General features: G+C 47.2%; 1 protein-coding gene across 1 annotated transcript in view; it reads right to left on the bottom strand.

The window, feature by feature from the left end:
- LOC126567794 (toll-like receptor 7) overlaps positions 1 to 15053 on the bottom strand; it is a 462685-nt gene extending 447632 nt beyond the window's left edge. The window contains exon 1 of the mRNA XM_050224094.1: positions 10976 to 15053. Within this exon, the coding sequence (XP_050080051.1) occupies positions 11038 to 15009 (3972 nt within the window). The 5' untranslated portion in view covers positions 15010 to 15053 and the 3' untranslated portion in view covers positions 10976 to 11037. The remainder of the gene's footprint in view (positions 1 to 10975) is intronic.
- Positions 15054 to 23248: the final 8195 nt, after the last annotated feature.

Raw genomic sequence — 23248 nt, 5'->3', positions numbered from 1 at the left:
ACTGGTACTGCTGCTATTGCCCAAAAACCCCATAGCCATGGTGTTCGACTTTTGGCCCATTAGACCCATTACGTAGGTGGTGGTGGTCTGCTTCCGGTGTTGCTGCTACAAATGTTTTCCGTTTTGTTGACTTTTCCACCGAACGGGCACAAGGCGAAGAAAATTGTCTCATTTTTCGTTCCCGTTCCGCGCGACCGTCCCAAATCCTTTCCGTTCGAAGGAAGTACCGGTAGCATTAACGTTTATCGGTACCGTGGTTCGGTGTTCGGGTTTTGCTCAGCAAGATTTTCTTTATGACAAAAATGCTCTTAGCACTTATTAGATAAAGTTTTCAATAAAGCAACCAAAAACGTTCTGCCCCGTGTCTATCTTCAAACGATTGATAAAATATTCATCACGACAACTTACTTCCAATCTCTGCGCTCTAAAGAAAGCATAACAAAACCAAAATAGCTCTTCTAGTTGACATATTTTCCTTTACCAGCATTCCAAAGCTGAGAGGAAAGTGAAAGAAAAATCGACATTTTCATCATCGAACCCACGATAATCCTCGTTTATCCGCTTCCCTTTCCATGGCTTTTAATGGGCAAACAGTGTTTCATTTTCATCATACAAAACGACCTAAGGCAACACTCTACAAGACGAAGTACACTTCCTAACCTCTCATTTTATCACAGAGTTTCCTTTTGCTGCGAAGAGCGCCCCTACGCTCCTCACGGATTTGAACTCTTCCACCCCAAAAAAAAAAGGCCGCGACAGACAATCGTCACATTGGTGCGCGTCTGTGCATTATTTCCTTTTAAAAAGCTTAAAAAAAAAGAAACCCGCTCATTTATCTCTTCTCGAAGACCATCCCTATCCTTTCGATTATCGGCATCCCCCGCCGGTGCGGTTCTCCTCCTACTCATTTGCCCTCCGTTTCCATTAGACAGATTCGGTAGAAGATGAGGGAGCAATAATACACACAACGATAAAAAAACACAACACAACTCCCGATGTATTAAAAGGCATATTACTGTGCAGCATCCCAGAAGCAGACGAACGGGGAAACAACGCAAACCCGATCGATTCACAAAGCGGCCACCAGAGCAAGAGAGATCAAGGGAAAAATAATAATTACTTTTTCTTTTAATTAACACGTTTCCAAACTTAATGGTTCGTCGCCAGGGACGAGTCCCGACAGTGAGAGATGGGAATAGGGAATCTCGCGAACGTTTCTGATTTTGGTTCGTTTCTTCTTTGACTTGAAGGCCTCTGTTTTTGGAGAGGTTTCCGCTTTTTTCCTCTCTGCTTGTTGGTAACCGGACTACTAAAATGCTGAACGACGGCGACAAAAATTGACGCCGACCCACGTATTTGGCAGTCCGATCCTATCCGGACCTACCGTAAATTGATGTTGACCCGAGAGCGTGTGGATATACTGTGTACTGAAATAATGATGTCCACGGAGACAGTTAATGAATCTGACATTCAAATTATTTCTCTTTTGGTAAGAGTCTCGTCCACAATCTCTGTAGATAGAACATTTTATGGATCTCATATTGTGATCTATAAGACTCTTGACGAGTTTACGAATATAAGCCAACCATTCTTACCATTTAAAAAAAGTAAATTCTTCAAACTGCACTTACCTGTTTGCTGCAGGGCGGCATTGCATTCATCTTACATCGGGTTACACTGCTCCATTACACTACACTTATTTACAAAACATCAGACATCACTAATAGACGACACATTTGGTCGGAATTTCAACACATGTTTTCCCGCAATGCGGCTAAAACCCTTTGAACTTCACAAACGAACATCGATACATCCACACGATAGGAAGTCCATTATCAGCACTATACCATTGATTTCTTGGAGCAGATATAGTTGTTTACGAAACGCTACACCGAAATGCGAACGTCCAACGCACTGATACTTCCTGATAAGCCTTGTAGCTCATTAAATACATTATTCTAATTAGCAATAGAAAATGTTTAAAAACGCTCTTCATCTACATCATATAAACACGCTTATGGTCCCTAGAATTGATCCTTTACATCTAGCAGTTCATCTCTTGGGTGATTCAACAAACAAAACCTCATACAAACAACTTCAAAAACCACAGACTAATCGACCGCAACACTTTCCGCTGAAACGGATCATTCGTTGTTGGTGCGTGTTTTTGTCGTCTCGTCGACTTCTGGCCAAAAGCCAGACCATCCATCATTGCTCCGCCGGTAAGAAGTACAAAACGCACACACAAACACCCCCCCAACTACGTACATAATTCTTTCGCGGTCACACAATCGAGATCGAAACGTATGTGAGTGGCTGGTGAAAGGCGAATTAACTTACGGTGCGCCTTCGTCCACCACGATTGTAACAGATGACCCCCATGCAATCGCCTCCGATATGATAATCGCCAGCATCGTTCAGCGGGCGCTCTATGCGTGTGTCTGCATGCGTAACATGCGAACGGCCGCTCATTGCTCATACTCGTGTCCCAGGTGGAAGAGTCTTGACAAGAAGCACGGCACGACGCATGTTGCGAAGGTGTCCTCCACATGCTACCGGGCGCATCGGCGCGGGAAGTTCCGTGTCTGCCCAACTCGAACGACAACTGCATCACACAAACACATACGGACCTGAAGATAAAAAGAGCAAGAAAAAAACGGAGAAACTAGTTTATATTTTATTACCACTATTACCTTTATGTAATAAAAATTAAAATAAGAAAGACCCAGGCCAAAACCTGATACCTTGTGCTGTCCGTGAAACTTGAATGCGAGGCACAGAAAACCTGAACTCGGAACAGAGGAGGACAAACAGGGAGCGGACACGTAGTCGGTGAACGCACCACCAGCAGCCACAGCAACAGCACACAAGCAGGAAAAGGGAAGAAATTAAAATAAAAACTCAATTCCTTCCAACGACAAAACCGAAAGATAGAATGAAGTGACCGCCGTTCGTCTCGCGTTCCGCACTTCGTGCTCCATTACGCATTCGTTTGTCTCCTTTACACCTATAATTTTCCCTTCCCGTGCAACTCCCGTTCTATCTCGTACCCCATCATCACCAGTGTCGGAAGGTATCTGATGGTGCGTACCTATGGGCATGCCGTCTTGCGTCTTCTTCGTCTATGTCTCGCCAGAAAAAAGGCCCTAATAGCCACCGTCTTGGACTGTGCACTTATCTTGACAGACCACCATACCACCACCACAGACACCAGACATACACGCAAACCGCAACGCTAAGGAAAACCACGGCCAGGCAGGCCCATGTCCGGCGATTCGATGTCCGAGAGATCACTAATGCGACCATTTCTTGCTGTCATTTTTCATACTATCCCTCCAACGCGACGATAACGTCAATGTCAGGCGAGAGCGCCTCAGCAGGTTTAGGTTGGCCGCATTTTTCCCGTGCCGTTGTTTGGGGATTGCCGTTGCCGTTAATATTGCTTACCTCATCGGACTATTTCGCTAGCCATCAACACGAGCCCTCAATCCCTTTACTTGATCGATCCGACGGGGCCGCACCTTCTTTCTCTCGCCGAAAATAATGGTGGATGCGAAAAGTGAAATGCTGACGGCGAAAAAGCAACAAACAAACCCGGAGGTATCCCAAGGTTTTGCGTTGACGTCTGAGCCGAGGTTGAAACTCATCAATTTACGCCGACGGTTGATGCCGTGCCCGTGTGTCGGCTAAGCACCGAAACATATCGATTTTGCGCAAAACTGTTTGTAGCTTCCGTAAAATAAAATCGATTGCAATAAAATGCGGGCCCGCGTTGAATGGGCGGAATGGAGGTCGCGTGGTTGAGAGGCCATGTTTTCACTACACGTGTTGGGACAAGGGCGTGCGGTTATCAGTTGGAAAGCCCGGGTCAGAGCAATATGAAAGGTTGTTAAAATCGTAATGACCCATCCCGTATCTTGACGGTTCAACACACCACACACACACACACTCACGAAGAGAGGGATGACATATTTGACATATTTGAATACCAGGAATTTGGTGGCAGCAATGCGCTCGTTATCAGCACACATTCGGTGGCAACTTCACATCAAGCGCTGTTTGCTAACCGATCGTCACGAAACATCTGTGCTCCAAGCGGTCCAATACCAAACTGGCGGTTAAAAATGCAACCGTGTCCCGTAGATTCACCGAACCGTACGAGTTTAATTGACCCGAGACCGAGCAACCAGCGTTTGACCCAGCGGAAGATAAGCTCTGCGCTCGTCGTCTCTCGGGACGTACCACACTGACCCTGCGCCTCCGTATGACATGTGACGGATGTCAAGAGCAATCAAACTAACCTCTTATCATTCGTCGGTTGTTGGACGATCCGTCCAGATTTCGTTGTGCCACATACCGCCATCCAGTCGTCGCGTCAATGAACTCGAGCGAGAGGACGCTGGTATCGAATGGGCGGTAAGGCATGTTTCATTCGGATACACGAACAGTTCTAATCATCATGATTCTTTAATGTCTAATCTCCTTATCAGCCGATGAAGCATGCCAAAGCACGCTCCTGTCGTGGTATTATAATTTGTCCGATTTCTCCCGACAATGCGCTGTGTCTGTAATTAGCCACTGATTGACAGTAAACTGGAACGGCAAGGCCCAACTTTAAAGAGGTAGAAGATAATCTCACGTTTTACAGAAGGAAAAGTTTACCTTTCAACGGACTCGCCCGGGACTACGGCGCACGAAGAACCGACCGTAGCGGATAATTGCAGTGTGCAAACTGCCATTGACTCTACCCCCATTGTGGCTTCTGATTTCATGCAACGGTCCTTGGAGGTTACAACCAATGGCCCGGTGAGTTGCTGTTTGGAGTGATTGTGACAAACTTTCACAATCAAAAGCTCCCGCTCTCGGTGTTCTCGATGCTCGTCCATCTTCAGAGTAGTAGGTCACTGGTGTTACGTTCGAATACCATAACGTGCCGAAGCACCGGCCCAGCGAGACACTTTTTGCCACTTTTTGTCCAACTTTGATTACGACTCCTGCCCAAATACTCGTGGTGCATTTTCTCGGTGCACTTGTTTTGTGGTTTTTTTTTTTTTGGGGACCGGTAGCCTCTGATTGTGGTGGGGCTTCCTATGCAAAAACCATTGGGCAGCATTGTAAGCACCAGAGTTCATTACGAACTTACCATTCCCGAAGGCTTCGGTCGATAATTTCAAACTGTAACAGTAAAGACCAACAACGAACCAAGAGACCCGGGGTCCCCGAGGCGGTGACGATCGGTAGTTCATGCACACAGCTTTAGTGTAGCGACCAAGCCCAAGCTTAATGTCTGCCCTTGATCGGAGCCGTGCCGCTCCACATATCGCTACTCAATCTGCTCTCAATCTCAAATACCTCAGCACAAGCTGCCACAACTGCATCTGTCCATGGGGAGTGTGCAATGGCTTCACGTTGTACGAGTCGCTCGGGCAGGAACTCGGCGAAGCGTTGCCTGCGCAAATCAAATAAAAAGCCTATTACTTGGGACACAGCGGTCCGGTTGTTTCGAAGGTGGACCTGTGCCAGCGAGAGAGATCGTGTGTTGACCGTTTGGTCGTTTGACCAACGGTTCGGAACGATGCATGGATTAAAACTCAACTCATATAGGTTCTAGGGAGTTTTTTTTCTCTCTCTCTTTTTCGTTATATTTTTTGCCTTTCTGTTGGTCCTATTCCACGCCGCGTACCTTTCATGCTAACCTTGGCTGTCTCCATCATCCCACGAAACATTGTAGTAGATAAACCTGCCCAACCGTGGAAGCAACACCGTACGGCTACACGGTACGGTACCCGCAATGGCGCGACTGGACAAAAAAAAGTCAGCCCATCCAACAGCTACCATCCCACAACAACCCTCCCAAACGCTGGCAAACTACGGACCATAACCGAATTCGTCATCCCCGGTTCCCGTTGTTAGCAGCGCGCCCGGGAATGGATGGTGTTGATGATTCCGAGATCGCCACTTCCGGCGGCAACAATGTGCCCACTCTTCGGGTGCGCGACAATGGGTAAAGCACGGCACAAACATTCCATCCATCAGCAGCAGCTCCGTGAAGAAGCTACTCCACACTATAAACACAATGATGAACACAACAGCCCGTGCAAACGGTACCAACAAGCCGGCACGCACAGAGAAAAACAAAATGCGCACAAACAACACCGGGTCCTGTCGCACATCCGATACGCAATCCTCCATCAGCGCCACGCTGGCTCGTCGCACACACAAACAGAGGTCTCAGATTAGGTTTTAATTAAAAGTCAATATTTACTTACACTGTTACTACGGCGTTGGCGGCAGGTGACTCCCCCCGTTTGCTGAGAGTTGCAATTCCGCTTCAGGGTGTTTTCCGTTCGTTCATTGCCACCTTGGCTGTGCGGCGTTCCGTACCCGTTCCGTGGCCCGGTTGTACGATTCGAAAGGCTTAAGCAGCTTTAACAAAATGGAGAATTTAGAATTTGGCAACATATTTTTTCTAAAGCACTTTAACAGGGGGAACTGTTGTAGCCTGTTGGTCCCGGAACTTTAATGCCAAATCAACATTACACGTTTGTGAACATTTCTACTTATGATATGTTGCATAATTTATATTTTTTTCTACTTTTTTCACGGACGAAGAACGCGACGAAGCAATGACGCCGAAAGCACGCGGAGAACTGTCGAATTGCCTACTCATCTTTCCTGTTTCTTATTCTTAATCCATATACAGACGCGCACACCTTATCGTTTCTCGTTGCTAATGCTTACACAAACATGGCTTGCTTTTGTTTACCGCTCTCTTTATCGTGTTCTCACTTTCGCTCTCCCTCTCTCGCTCGCTCGTAAAAAAACATTGGCAAATTTATGAATTCCCGGATATCGATTTCTTTCTCGGAAGCCCTACTTGCGAAAGTGACCCACCAATCGTGCTGTGTCAATTGCAGCGAACTTGCCGCCCAGGCCAAAATGTTAGTTCCGTCAACCGGATCCGAAGCCAAAATTAAGCTCCAAATTTCCCATGCTTCCCTGCCCTTCCCCCGGTTCAACCGTAAACTCTAGTCGCACAGTGACCCAAATTACCGGTCAATTTCCAGTCCAACCTGCCGCTCCAGCTGAAAGTCACGCCACTGCAATCGGTGTCTATTGACGGATCATAAAAAGTGATACAATTTTAAAATATTCACACTTACCAGTTGGTGCTGATGGTTGGTCCCACAGGCGTGCCACAGAGGAGGAGGAGTGAAACTTTCACCCGTACCCAGGGTCTCCACCGAAAGCGGGGTACAAACCACAAAACCCAACGACCGCCAACCCGAGACACAACAGCGACACACAAAGCGGAAATCGAACGCTGTCGGACAAAACAAACACAAAACAGTTGAAACAAACGCACGAAATGAGGTGAGACGACACGCTGGACAACAGCCGGAACTTGCGGATGCGGCGCACAATTGTGACGAAACGCCTCTGACCTGCTAACCTGGACCGGAAACTCATACGAACGGTTCCAAGACGAAGAAAAGAAAAAAAAGGCACCTGAGACCATGTGTCAAACCGCACAAAACCGAAACATATATAAAACAAACTATAAAATCCAGTGCAATCGAGAGCCGTTGTTATGTTTGATTAATTAGTTTTCTTGTTTTATTCACGTGTTTTGTTTTTCTCTTTTTCCCCTTCGCTTTCTTTGTTTTGTTGCGGTTTATTGTGAACCATCAATATCGTCTCGCGTACTCACATTAGCCGTTTTTCTTATATGTATATAATAGAGTGGTTTGCGTGTATATATATGTATATCTTTTTTTTTTTTACTTCTTTCATTCATATATATATACCACCGATTCGCAATGTGTTTTGTTTTCCATAGTCCTAAAATATATTAATATATACGCTTTTTTGTTTGTTTGTTACATTCCTTTCTCGAGCAGGCAACGGGCGCATGTGTTTTTGTTCTAGCAGCTAGTGAATGGTGACTTTTTTTTTACATTACACACTTGACTTTGTTCGTTCGCTTACACTAGTAGTGAGTTTGTGGTTTTTCTTGTTTTGTTCTCTCATTTGTTTGTTTAGCTTTTTGTCCATATATTGCAACCATGTTTGTTTTACTGTAGGCAAAACAGTTTGCCTGTTTTTTTAATGGTTTTTTTTTTCTGTTCCCCCTTACATTCCTATCCTGTCTGGCATTTGATGCATCGATTTGACACTAATTGCAAACCTTTGCGAAAACGTTGGCAAAACTGGGGCCGTAGAAACGTAAGAAAAATGGAAACCCAAAACAATCTAGTGCAACATCAGGTTTACCCCTCGGGTCGGGTCTACAAACAACCAACCCCTGGCAAACGGAACAGAATGTAACGGTTCTGGTTTTTCGCTTTTTTTTTTTTTGTTTGAATTGCTACTCTCTGCGTTTTTTTGGCCACTTTTTTTTCGCCCCACAAACGCCCACAGCCAGAACTGGTAATGGCGGGCGAGCTGCGCTCGCTGCCTCGTGTGATGAAAGCGCGACTGTTCTATTTCTCGTTAGTAACATCCGGTTTTGTATCTATTCTTTTAATTTTTGTCTGCGAGTTTTTGTGTCATTCTTCTTCACCTTTTTTCGTTTAAACTAGTTCTGGTTCTGGTAAATCGATTTTCCTTTGTTTAGTTTTCTATTTGCACAATGTCTGCCTTACTCTTGAATGTTTTATGTACATTTATCCTTTTTTTTATACAATTTTCTTTCTTTTTTTTACCACATTAATTTTTTCTTCTATGTGCGGTCGGTATGTTAGTGAATTTCTGTTCTACATTATTGCCAATTGTTCGTCTCATCATGCTTACTGTGGTTTTCTGTTTTCAACTGATACTATTTCATCACACTTGCTGACACCTGTTCACCACTTTCGCTATTACCACTAATTCAGTCTGATAGGAAAGGAATCATTCGCTCCAGGATGTTATGTAGGACTACATCATCGCGCCCCCAAAAACGCCAACCATTTCGAATGCTATTTCCGTTTTTTTTTGTGCCATGTTTTTTTCCTTCTTCGCTCGATCGTTTTTAACAGTTCTATAAGCTACCATCTATTTACAAGCCTTTGCCTTTTTTTTTACAATCGGTTACATTCTCTCGTTTTTTCAGTCCTGATGTTTTCAGTTTCAAACAGTAATTATCTGGTTCACTTATTCTGTACCACGTTGAAATGTGTGTCTCTGTGTGTGTGTGTTTATATGTGTCCTGGTTTTTTTCTCATTCTCTACACGTGTCTGTTGGCATGTGGGCTGAAGTTCTAAGCGTTCCTTGGTGCCGAGAAAATCTTCGTCCTTCGTTAAATAGGTTGTGAATAAATAATTTAAATAATAATTACACGCCGGCTTTCCCTTCCCCCGTGGAGGTGGAGGATGGATTGGCTAGAGAGGTCTGTCTGCTTACCGTTGGAAGTTTGGTCAGTCCTTCCATTCTGTCACTCACGCACCTAAGCAATGCAAACACCGAAACCGAAACCCCCGTACCAGACAGGGATGGCAAACTAATTAAGGAAGGTCTGCCTGCTGACGCCCATCCATGCTGGGAAATGGGAACGAAACGCAAGGGAAACGTTCACCGAGAGCGGCGACAGACAACACAACACATGACACTGATTCCACGCCGGATCGAACCATCTCTCGGAGGCCGGAGGCCCAGTGTGCGTGTGTGTGCCATTTAGTGTTAATTATGGCCTTCTAGCAAATGGCATTTTATCCTTTTAGTCGTACTTGTGTGTGTGTGTCTTTTTTTCTTCCTCTTGTCTGCGAAGACTACGATGATGAATAGATGGCAAAAAACCTGTCCCTGCGTAGAGGTATGGCCGCTTCCGGGTTTCCACCTCGGTCGCCAACATTCGGAACTAGCAAGAGGTGGACAACAAAACGAAAAGTGGAAAACTCGAGCTATGTAATTAAAGTGCAATTCGTGTATCGGGACCGCCATTTTTCCGCCCTCCCCAAATTTTTCATCCCTTCTTTCTGTTCTAATGTGCCAATGAAATCGAAACAATTAGCCATTTTTTTTTTTGTTTGTTTTAATATTTTATCCTTCATTCCTTTATTCCAACAGTCGCCGGTTTTCGCTTGTGTCGTGTTGTTTTTGAGCTTTGACGTAAAGTTTTGAAAAAACACGGGCGTTTTTTCACAATATTATTTTAGCTATCCTGAAAACTAAAGTGTGCGCTATTTCTTGTCCGTCCCAACCATACAGTTGATGCGCTTTGCTAGAATGTTTTGTGTTTGGTAGTATTTTCCCTACTTCGCCTTTTTCATCTCGCGTACATTTCACTTTCGCTAAGCTAATCCGTCTGGCTTGTTTGCCCACTGTTTGCACTCGCGCTACCGATTATTACATTTAAAACTTATTAAATACGATATCACAAATAGTTTTTTCCTTTCTTTCCTTGCCTTTGCTGCATTCACAAACACGTCAACGCGTAGCTCTAGACCCTTTTCGCTGTTACAGCTGCTGTGCCACTGCTAGAGCGCCAGCCCGCCAGCGATGATGGATGTTTCGAATTTCAGTTCACCTTCATCATCATCATCATCATCATCGTCAACATTTCATACGGTTGCGTACGCTTTTGTCAACCATTTTGTATTCGTTTTCCCTACTAGTAATACTTTAAGAGATGACTGTTTTGTGTGAGTGATAGGAGACAGAGCGAGCGAGCTCCTGTTTCTCGAGCAATAATAAAAAAATTAAATACATGTTAAAACGAGCATACAAATATACATTTACACGGCTTAAACCACGGGGGTGGACTAAAGCGATGAACAAAAAATAATATAGAGTAACACAAACGATTCTACAATGTACAACGGCGCCTTATGAAATGAAACTAACTAAAGAATTGATTAAGAGTGGGTTCGTTTTGCTTTATACAATCACGCACTTGATACGCATTTCTCTACACCCTCTATAAACACACGCGAGCACTCGCGTTCAATTTAAATTTAGCACTTCCGTTCAGTTCCGCATCCGCATCCGCGTGACGCACTACGCCTATTAACCTCTACTGACTAACGACTTAAAAGACGGCGGGTTCGTGTGCCGTCTCATACCAGATACGCCTGCACGTGATGGCCACCGGCACCCGCACCATGTGGATGATGCATCGTACCACCGTTCTGCACGGGATGTCCGCCAGCCGATCGCCACGACGGACGATGTACGCCGGCCGGTGCCATCACCATGTTCTCGCACTCGAGCGTACTGTAGTCGGAATCGATGCTCGAGTAGATGTGTTCGCTAGGAGGACGCTGCGTGGGCACCTCCACCATACCGCGCCGCGAAGGCCGCGGCGAAGGAGTTGCCGTCGTCGCCGAAGAGTAGTTCGCCTCGTCAATCTCCGGACAGTAGGCGGGTGGAGGAGGCTGCCGGAACATGACACCGGCAGCACCACCTGCACCTCCCGCCCCACCTCCAGCACCCGTCTGCTTCACCCGTTCGTGATGGTCGATGGTGTAGTTGTTGCCACGGTAGGGCGCCTCAACCGGTAAGGCGTACCGTAGCTTCTCCCAGAAGTGACGATCGCCACGCCGCACCCTTGTGACCGTGGTCGTCTTTAGATACGGCACTAGCTCGACATCGTTCTCCGCTTCCAGCAGTACACCACCACCCTCCTCCACCACCACCAACTTGTGCGGACGGCCACGAAGCGCATCGTGCACCGCCCGGCGTAACTCGCACCGACTCCACTCCGTCTGCAGGAAGTTACGCGACAACAGCACTACAATGCGCCGCGAGGCACGAGAAGCCTCCAGCAGCTGCAGATGGGATGCATCCTCCGGAAGATCCCGATGCTGCAAGCACAACCGTAACGGAGGTCGCCCATTTTCTAGCTCACTCGCTATACTGCGCGCCACCAGCTCAGCATCCTTGGCCGAGTACAGTAGGATCGCGTCGTACAACTTTTCCGAATCTTCACACCGCGGTCCAAACACACGCACACCGTATCGCGAAAACAGCCAGAAGCGGAGTGGCTCACGGAACACAAACACAAGCACGGCGATGAGTAGCAGGCAGGTTAGCACGAACGCACTGGCCATTAGCAGGATGTACGTTTCGGATAGTCCATCGCCGGGTAGCACGGAACGTCCGGCATAAAAGTCACTACACGCGGCACTCACATTAAAGTCTAGCTCGCGGTGCACACCATCATCGGCACAGTACACATCCTGCGGATCCTGTACGATGACCGCATTGTCCGCAACGAACGCAGTCAACTCGGGCAGGAACCGACACCGGCAGCTCCACGGATTACGGCCGAGCGAGAGCGATTGCAGTGCCTGCAGATTACCTTGGGCTGCTTGCAGCTGGAACAGTGGCATCGTTACCAGCTTGTTGCCATCGAGTCGCAGCACGCGCAGCGAGTACAACGGAGCAAACGACCCATTGGCAATGCTTTGGAGTGCGTTGTTCTGAAGGTACAGCTCACGCAACAGTGCTAGATTCTCGAACTCATACCCGTGGATCCTTTGGAGCGCGTTATCCTCTAGATGGAGCGCTTGCAGGGCCGTCAATCCGGCAAACGTTCGATTCTGAATGGTAGTGATATGGCTCGCATTCGCATACAGCACTTTCAGATTCTTACGACCAATGAACACATGGTGCTGCAGTTCTGGGATATCGTTCCCATCCAGATACACTTCGGTGGCATCCATTGGCACCGGTCGAAGTCCACCGGCAGCAGCCGTCGAACCTGCGCCCTGATTGCCACAGTCCACCACATTCGTGCCCCAAGTTTGATCGTGGTAGCAGGTGCAGTTCGACGGACACGTCATCTCACAATCACACGCATCAAAATCACAACAGTGGCATAGGGCGAAACAGTGCGTCTCGTACCGGCACAGGAAGTCTTTCGGCTGTAGCGACACAATCGGACGAATAGGAGAACCACGCGCATGTGGCATTATGCACTCGACGTTCGGCAAATCCATAATCTTCGGATGTTGCCGGGTGGTGAGATTGTTTACACGCTGCATCCACTCCATGGAACAGTCACACTCGAACGGATTGCCACCGAGGTAAAACTCTGGCAGCGGACGGTCCGTCGTTGGTGCCGGTGCCACCCGCAACTGGTGCAGCTGCAGCTTCTTGAGCGCGTTCGCGTACAGATCCACCCGGGCCAGGTTAACCTTGTCGATGAAGGTGTTGGCGTGGATCGTGCCAATGTGATTATCGTTCACGAACAGCAGCTCGACACTGTTCGGTACGTTCATCGGCCCAAGGTCCGTCAGCCGGTTGTGGCTCGCATCGAGCGTCTTCACCTTGATCTCCTCCTGCAGCTTGTAGTAGTTGCCGAGCGATTCGATGTAATTGCCGTGTATGTCCAACCACTTCAGGTTGCTCGGGATGAACGCGTAGTCGAACCACACCAGGTGGTTCTCGGCCAGGTTCAGCCACAGCAGTGAAGCGAGCGTCGCAAAGATACCGTTAATGTCCGTCAGGAAGTTACCATCCAGCCGGATCGCCTCAATGTCCAGGTTGCGATCGAACGAACCACGCTCGATGTTCTGCACACGGTTCTTCGCCAGGTTGAGCACGGACAGACGGGGCAGATCGGCAAACATGCCAACGGTGACGTTTTCGATCTGGTTATCGATTAGTCGCAGTCCGGTCAGCTGATTCAGGTTGGAAAACGTGCCGTTCTCGATGCGTGCGATCTGGTTCTCGCCGAGATCGAGTGCCCGCAGCATCGACAGGTCGCGGATTGCGTACGGCACCTCGGTCAGCTGATTCGAGCTGAGGTCGAGCTCTTTCAGATCGGAACAGTTGCGGAACACGTTCGGCTCAACGATGCTGATGAGGTTGTTGTTCAACGTTAGCTTGGACAGTACGAACAACCCGTTGAATAGCCGATCGTCCAGCGTATGAAGCCGGTTCTCGGCTAGATTTAGCGTGTGCAGATTGTATACCGGCAGGAACGCATTATCCTCGATGTAACCGATCGAGTTGTTGCGCAGATCAAGAATCTGCAGAAAGTATAGCTCGGCAAAGGTGCGTGCATCGATGCGGGTTAGGGCATTGTGGGCCAGATTAAGCACCACCAGCCGAATCAGTCCCGAAAACGTCCCATTGTCGACATGGTGCGAGGACAGCTGATTGCGCGAGAGGTCCAACACGAGCAGCTGCTCGAGCCGGTGGAACAGTCCACGGGGCAGCTCGTAGATTTGGTTACCCTGCAGATGGATTTCGCGGAGGTCACGCGATCCAGCAAACAGACCGGCCGGCAATGTTTCCAGATGGTTGTAGCTGAGATTGAGCGTACGGAGCGAACCCAGGCCGGCCAGAGCATCACCGTGCACCTCGGAGATGTTGTTGAACTCGAGGTTGAGGTGCTGCAGACGCCGGAGCTTCGAAACGCCCCAGCCGGTCGGTACGGCTCGTAGCTCGTTGTAGGCAAGATTAAGCGCTTGCAGTTCCGACCCACCGGCGCACGTTTTCTCGGCCAGACCGAGCGCTTCCGCCGACCGGAAACGGTTGTTGGTAAGGTTCAACACCTTCAGTCCCGTCAGGGGGCACAGGAAACCATCGGGCAGGGCACGAATGTTGTTATCGCTCAGATCGAGCGATTGAAGCTCCTTCAGGCCACGCATGGAACCGGCTTGCAGTTCCAATACCTTGCCCGGTCCCCACTCGTAGTTGCGTGTGTTAACGCTGAGCTTCTTCAGGGCCAGCAGACCCTCAAAGGCACCCTCGGGCAGTTGGAGCAGTTTGCAAGACTCGATCCGTAGCTCGCCGAGAGCCGCCAACCGGCTAAAGCTGTTGCGAGGAAGCTGACTCTCGAACAGTATCAACTCACTGCACTCAATGTCCAGCCGGGAGGTGCCTTCTGCACCTTGCAGATCCAGCCCGGTCCGTTCGAGTGTCCGAAGCCGGCACACAACGCTGGACTTTTCGTACTCCCACGTGCATTGGGAGCAGGTGGCCAGGGTGAGTGTGCACAGGAACATCGCTAACCGGAGCACTAGAACCATCGTGATGGATTCACCTCCCTCACACGTTCTACTGTTTCGCTGATACATTTTGTTGATTTGTGTGGTGTATTTCTCTTTTGCTTCCTATCAAACGGAATTCTCCGTCAAACTCGCGTACTTTTCTTCGTTTCACACGTTTCGTTTCTTCTCTTCCGATCCCTCCACGCGCCACTAGGGGATCCGCCTCGGGGCCCTATCCTAAAACGCACCTCACGAACCAGACACGGCCGCAGGTCTCAACCGATAACGTAAACCGAACCAATACGCAACACAACTGCGGGCTACTACAACCATCACCGCCGCAGCAGACCGCGCACACATTCCACCTGCCGCAGGCCGGAGGGAAGGGAATGCCGGAGCTTTTCCTACCACTCACCAACACATCACGGCGCGGTTCCGGTGTGCTGCCAATTTTCGCACACACGCACCAACTCTCGGAAGAATATTCTAACTTTCGCACTGCACGAATATCAGGATCGGAACATTTTCATAGCGCCAGCGTCTCCCACGCACAGAAACACGTGCACAGAGCAGATATACAACACCACTCGCACACACACACACACAAACACACAGAAACTTGTGCACACAGGCACACCCAACAACACAAACAGGAAGACACGGATTAGATTTTCCGCGGTATTGGTTTCCTTTCCAACAACACTTTGCCACCACTTTTGCTTCCTCACTTGTTACCGGGGCTTGCTCACGGAAACTCACTGTGCAGAGCACAAGCTCACTAGGCGATTTTATTTTCTTGCGTTGTTGCGTTGCCTTTGCCTCATCAGCAAACACAACACTACACCAAGCGGTTTCTACCTTCAGAGATCACGTCCTGCCCTAAAAGTCCATTCGAGGCTTCTCTACTGGACAGACCGATTCACACCACACTGCGGCACTGGTTTTTTTTTTGTTGTATTGCTCTCTTTTTTTCTTCACAATGCTTAGAAGGGTGGAAAAACTCGTTTTCCAATCCGCTTCACTTCACTTCACCCGAGAGCAAGCCAGCTTCACTTTATGATTTTGCTTCGTTATGCTCGCTTTCACACTCCTCTTCAACATACACACTGGCTGATGGTGCTGCTGTCTCGAATATGCACTCGAGCGCCGACTTTTCAACTGTGTAATATTCCGCACTACGATCTGCTAGCACACTACGAATTGCTGGCGTCGTTTTTTTCTTTTTGGAAATTTTCTCGTAATCGAACACGATATTGCCCATGCATTTCTGTGATGAAACAGAGATGTCCCGTACACTCCTCTACACTTTGTCCCGGTTATGTTTCTAATCTGCGTTTCCCGGTGTGTCCGGATTTTTGTTCCTAACTAATGCTGCGTGCACGTCCGTTAGGCTTCGCGTTCAAACTCGAAATAAACTCAAGATGCGCTTTTCTCTGACTCTACCGATCCGCGAAGCGGTCGGTATTATTCGAGTTGTTATGCTGCTTCCCTGTCTACGGTTTATGGTGTTTCGCTCACTCGCACGTGTTCGAGTTTGTTGCGTATGCTCTTTGCGTACTCCAGCAACATGCGCTCTTTCTCTCATGCTCGCAAAATTGCTCGAACTGCTAAACTGCGTACAGCTTCGTAGCTGTACGCATTTATGTTTTCATTCATGGCGGAGGAAGTGAGAGCGAACACTGGTGTGTTTTAGCTAAGCGTATGAGAAGGTGAGAGGGAAAGTATGAATGAACATTTTCCCCTGCATCGACGGAATTGCATAGTGAGAAACGATGAACGAACAGCATCTCACTGGGCAGTTCGGAATGCATTCGTTTTTGCTCGAGGCAGGCGAATGAATGTGAGTGGCCTGTTCGAGTAAGTGTGTGGTTGTTCAGAACTGAAAACGATATCATTTTAGCAGTCTACCTGCCGAGATGACGGCCCAAACCTTTAAATGCAAACAAAAATGCAAACTCCCATTAAGATTTCAACCCAACATTTCAAAGAAAATGGTCCATTGAGAAGAAAAAGCACTATTTAATCAATGGATTTGCTCTGAATGCTAGAACTCGTCTACACATCATAAGCCCTTAAATTAATGGGTGCAGGACACACGTTTTTGTCAGGTTTGGTAAACAATGTTGAAGGGATAAAAAGCCGAAATGAATCTTGACGAAATTCTCGCTTCTGCTCGATTAGAACACTCCAATTCATTCCACTTGTTCCATTCAACACGAATGCACTTCGAATCAAAATCTTCTCACGTAGTGAGAAGCAGCTCATTCATCTGTTCTCACTATGCAATTATTTAACGAAGGGGAAATTGTTCATCCATCTTCCTTCTCTTTTTCGCGTAGGCGATGCAATCTTCTTTCTCACTTAATTCATCATGAATCAATCGAGCACTCGAGTAGCTCAAAACGCGAGAGAGAATTATGAAGGAAAGCGTAAAGAGAGCACGCATAGAAGCAATGGAGAGATTGCCAACAAGCATGAGATAGAAGCGCAGCATAACAGCTCGAATTATAAGCCGCGTTTGTTGTGTGGAAGAGCAACGTATTTCTTGTTTATTTCGGTTGTGAATGTGCAGCTTTAACGAACGAACCACAAACCACGGGGACAGGGATTGAACATATGGAAGAAAACCGCTTACGACATTCCATATCGCGTGCTTTTCTGTAAACATCCTTCTAAATACCAATTAAACCTTCTCAGCGTAATGAAGAAGTGGCATATCGATGGCACATTTTTTGAATATTTTTTGGCTGGCAAAAAAAAGAAACACACGACTCCCGCATAGCATTTCCAAACACACCACCACTAGCCAAGAACAACGCACAGAAGAAGTTGATTTATGGGCCGGAAAGGATTAACCATGATACAACCCGATGTTCAAGGTACCGCCATGAGGCTGCTCGAATATCAAAATCAAGAACGTGACCTACACTGCGTTACAGAAGATTTTCACAAAAGCATTTTCAGCGCATTCCACCCCGACTGTTTGTGGTACGAATCATCTCATCGCCGGTGGCCAGACAGACTGACGGTGTAGCGTGTGTACCCTTCGATTCCTCGCATATGAAACTTTTGGCTGAAAAATTAGGGTTTTCAAAGTGAATAGGCAAAGTACCATCAGAAAGGTGGTAGTCTCGATTCTGATATCAAAAATATCCCATACAGAAAAAGGGGTTAACAACATTAGGCACGTGACACGACGGGCTCGCCGTGGAGGGGGTCCACCTTTTCCGCTCGATCACGTGGCGAGGATTAGTGGGCAATAGCTCTAATCGACAACGCATAAGGTGAGATAGTTCTGCATGGGCAGCTGCTATTAGCGTAACGCCTCCGGAATCACCTTGAGCGGCGGTCAGATTTTATAGGATTCTAAGCGATGCGTTTATCTATTGCCAAAACAGTGCGAACTACCGGAAAGGATTAATTTCGTTTTCTGGAAGAGGTATGTTTTCATCTTCGTGTGTGAGAATTAATTTCCGCGTGAAGAGAAATGTGGTGGCTTAATGCTAAACACGTGCTTTTTATCTGGAAGTCATTTAGTGTTTAATGTACTTGGTTTGGTGATGAAAAATGACTGTTTATCTTTCTCTTTTTCGCGTGTGTAAGAATCTATTCGATGAAAAGGGTTGGTTTAATTGATTAAAGCTAAATATTATCGTTATTTGTGCTTGTGTTGAATCCCAAACCTTTCCCAAAGGTTCTCCTATCTAGATTTTGTCACCTTAAAATGACGCCTCGAATATTTCTCCGAAATGGCATCTTATCCACGAGAAATCCTACCGGGAAAACTCTGATCAGGATTGCACTGCGTACTTACGCCACGTATCATTAATCACGCTTTGCAGCTTTCGATTAACCCATCATCAATCTTGAAAGTCTGCGGCCTGTGGGATGACACAAAGTAGGTTCCAAATGCGTGCGACATCTCGGCCACTTTGAAAGTGGGCGAGTAGAAAAGTGAAAGAAGTTTTTGATCCAAATCTAGCACAAATCCATCTGTGCACGGGAGGCAACCAAGCAAGAAGTCACCACCAGAACCCAACCACAAACCACACGGCAAACAGAGGCACAGGCACAGAAATGCGACAAGGTAAAATATGACGCCACTAATGCTTCCGCGCGCAGCATATGGTCGAACAGCGCGCCCGGTCCTTGCACGGCGTGTGCTGTCTGTAGCCTAGACTCGATCGAACCCCGAAATCGATTGGCCGTGCGCGGGGGGAAAAAAAGGTTGACCATTTTCGCTTTCACTTTGATGCATGCCCACGCACATACGGTCAGGGCCGCCGCTACTGGAGCTACCGGTGTGGAAGGATATGCGAGGCAGAAGCATGAACATCCCAGCCTACCGGTCCTGGGTCTATTTTTAGTGCACTCATCCGCATTTCGCTTCCAATGTCTTAGCTTATTTCATACCCTGGCGAGCTTGAATAACTTCAATCGCTTTGAATTCGCTTATCTTTCTTTTGAGTGAACCTCAATAACAACAACAAGGTAGGAAAAAAATGAACAAGAAACAGTAAGAAAAAAATTTCTTGAAAAAGAAGCCGGAAAATCCTTTCTTTCTTTCCTATTCGCACATGGGTAAGGAGGAAGTATTGTGCACACAAACACACATCTAAAAGTTCAATGTGTGTGTGTGTGTGTTTACAAGCAAGAGACGCTTTTGCAGATAAACCGGCAACAAGATATCCTTTTATTTTATTTTATTTCATTTTATTCTACCTTAGCAAAGCCCTTTTGCACCGCACCGGTTCAAGCTGTTTTCCTTCTGTCCCGTTGCTGATAAGGATGGAACCGTAAGGGAAGGGGAAAACCTGGCCTCTCCCTATCCGCCGGTCGATGCCATCTGTGCCATCTTGGTACGTGGCTGCATATAGAAGACAACGAAACTGCCCCAAGCTTTCATCGATCCGTTTTGCCGGACGCGGTGGAATGTGGCGTTTGAAAAACTGTAAACATCAGCTCAAATTCCTGCCCGATGGTGTCCAGCGAGCCAGCCTCACAAGCAGGCAAGGGTAAAATGAAGCTAGTTTTTTCTTTGTTCCTCTGGTGCTTTATGCTCCTGTGTGCAATCGCTTTCCTTTGCCTTTCGGTACGTTCTTGCCGACCAACGTGTAGGAGGTCCTTGACGGTGTAATATTCTACAGCCACGGTCGCAAGGATGACAAATCACACCGAAAGACTCGTGTGGAAACCGTTTTTTATCTTTTCGTAGCAATCATGTTTTTTTTTTATACCTAGCCTAGAATTCTTTGGCTCAAGTGGAAAGATTTGAAAGGACATTCTGCAACAAAACCACCACCGTCCCGGGAAGCGGGAAAACGCCAAACGCAAGGATCCATCTCGTCTTTCAATTGACATCGTATCTAATTTTTACAATCGTCTCTCGCAAAGAAAGAATGAAAAAATTATCTACTTGCAAGGCGTAACGGCAAAGGATCGGTATCGGGCAGTCCCTGTTGACAGTGTCCCATTGGTTAGCATGCTTGTTTTTGTGCTTCTTGCGCTTTCGGTCGTCAGCTTCCCACGTTGACTGAACCAAAACAAGGATTTCGGAGCCCTCGGAATGAATTCGATCTATTTCTTCTGAGGACCTCTTCGAGCGGTGTTGCTTTCCGCATGCCGATTTGTCGCAGTTTGCAAGCGTCACAGGACGCACGTCCTGGAAGCGTCCCTGGATAATGTGACAGATACACGCCCTATCTCGTTCTTGCACACACTCTGCCTGGGCGTAGTGCACATTCCAAACCCCGATGCCAAAGGTCCTTGTTTTCATTTATTTATGTGATTTTGTGTACTGCCATTCCCAGCACGCGGATCATCCCGAGATGCTGTGCCGGGTATAATGGACTCAGGCCGAGGCCTGAGGCCAACGTTGCACGCAGGGTGCGAGGAGGGACATGTAGCGCAGTTAAGGAACGAACGGCCAACTTTATCCTTAAGCCTAGTAAATACCAACAAAGCGATGAAGTGGATGTGAAAGCATAGATAGGATTCATGAAAAACTTAGCAAAGCCCCTAAAGAGAGAATAGCAAACGCCAAAAAAAAGGCACAGAAAACCGATGGAATAATACAAAACAGAAGGAAACCCATGTAGGATAGGAGAAGGAATGGAGGAAAGAAAAAAACAGGCAGCAAGCCTCATAATGATGGCGAAAACGGTTTTGATCGACGGGATTAGGCGAACGGCGGTATGGTCGACGGTATTGTCCTGCCATTATTATTACTACTAGGTAATGCCGAGTTGTGGTCCTAGGACTGGGCTGATCGATCGATTCCACCCTCCATCGGGATGCTCTTTTCTCGTGCGTAGGGTACGTTCGGTTTCGATTAGGGATCCCAAATTTGTCAGGTAAAAAACTGTCAACTCACGCAGCCCAGCCTTTTTGGCAGATCTTGCTCTGGCAAATGATGATGATGATGATGATGCGCTGAATGTCGCAGGCCCAATGTGCCAACCATTTAAGCGTGTCGAGAAACGTAGACGAGCCCATCGTTGCCTTTGTCCACAGGGTTTGCGGTTTTTCCGATGATGGCTTTTCGAGATGCTGCCCAAACCGGCCTATGAGGATAAAGTAAAGGATTCTTGCCAGCTATACGCCCGATGAGAGGGATGAGTTTGAAGTTCTTTTTTTTATTTTTGAGAATTAAATTTCCCATCATCACATCTGTTCCGGTGGATGGAAGTTTTAGCTGTTGCAAAATAAATAGAAAAGCATGTGGGTGACTGCTTGGCAGGGTTTCACTTTCCATTATTCTAAACCACCAGTAAGCATCCTTTTGCAACACACCACAAAGAGCCCAAAATTGGCGCTGGCTTCCGGTGGTTGTAATTGTTACCCTTGCATGGAAACTAACAAATTTCGTACAGTGTCTGGGGTAAGGCTAGACGGAATAAAGTAAAAAGAAATTTATAAATATTTTTCTTCTTTCCTCTCCCTAAGCAGCTGGTTGCTGTTCGCAAATGCTCGTTGTGGGTGATTTTGCATAAAGTGCAACTGATTATAAACGATGATCGGCATCCTTTTCTTCACGGCCACAGTACGGTAAAGAGTTGCTCTATTTGGGGTGATTTTATGATGAAGGAAAATATTTTGACACCGGCTTCGTCGAGCTCTTCGACTTCGTCGGCTAGAGTCGAGAAATAAATTACTCACCAACAAACATATAAAAAACTCATGTTCTGTAATGTAGTTTTTAAATGTTTAACAAGTTAATACAGCTACAATTCGTCTATCAGCTGCCATAATTACCCGCTCTTAAGATCATCCCCTAGCTGTCAACCATCGTTTGTACAAAAGATCAAAGTATCTATTCCCTGTGTGAGATGCAATACAGCCGGTCCCATCGCTGTTCTAGCAGACCAGCGTATGACAGCAGCATGTCCTTAGAATCGCTTATCCCACAGCAGAGCAGCTGAACGGGCTTCTCGCAACAGCAGTGCTCGATTTACACAGCTTAATCGTCAAATCATCAGATCCTCAGGTTCAGGATTCCGTCCATGCACTTCAAACGAAACGAGACTTAAATTTGAAGTGTGTTGTGTTGGTTAAGTGTGGCATTCCTTCCTCATTGCAGTGTTGGCTTATTGACAGACTACGGCATACGTTAGAATGCACATGGGAGTGCAGCATGTAGCAGCATAACATGTTACAAAATGAAGGAAAAACATCAAAAACTTGTCCATTTCCGGGCGCGCTTGGTTGGGTTTTGCGTAGCGTGCCATAAGTAGGAAGTGATTGTTATTCCATACTCAAATTGCACTTCGAGAAGGAAGTCACACTTGTCGCTGCTTTGAGGATTTTTTGGGAAAGATATCTGGCCGTTCACTGGGAGGACATCCCTGGGAGATGTGTATGCTATTCGGGTGTTTGACGATCGTGCCCACGCGTTCCATTTTTACGGCCCTGGGCGCATTCCATTTTATAGCCACAGAACGAACTTAAGCACAGATCCATCAACATTGACTGAAATTATTGTTTGCCTGTGCCTGTTCAAGGATAGTATACTGGATTTCGAGGACACTGGTCGTTGGTACACGCATTCCTCAATGAAAAAGAATCCTTTAGCGGTGGGGTTCCCCAAGGACTTCCACCGGGCAGTGTGAGGTCAATGCGAGGTAAACATATGGAAATAAAATAAATATTCCTTACCACCTACAGGAATCGGTACCTTTCAGCGTGCACGCGTACGAAATGACACGGTTTTACACGCGCACTCCACCACAGGTCATCACCTCCTGCATCGACGGATCCTTACCTTGGTTTTTGCTTCCTCAACCGACAGTATTTTATTGCACCTCGGCGTGGTTGGTAGGCCAATGAG

Source organism: Anopheles maculipalpis, chromosome 2RL (genome assembly GCF_943734695.1).
Source record: "Anopheles maculipalpis chromosome 2RL, idAnoMacuDA_375_x, whole genome shotgun sequence".
NCBI classification, from domain to species: Eukaryota; Metazoa; Arthropoda; class Insecta; order Diptera; family Culicidae; genus Anopheles; species Anopheles maculipalpis.
Note: the sequence above shows the minus strand (reverse complement) of the source record. Positions and strands in the feature narration are given on the sequence as shown.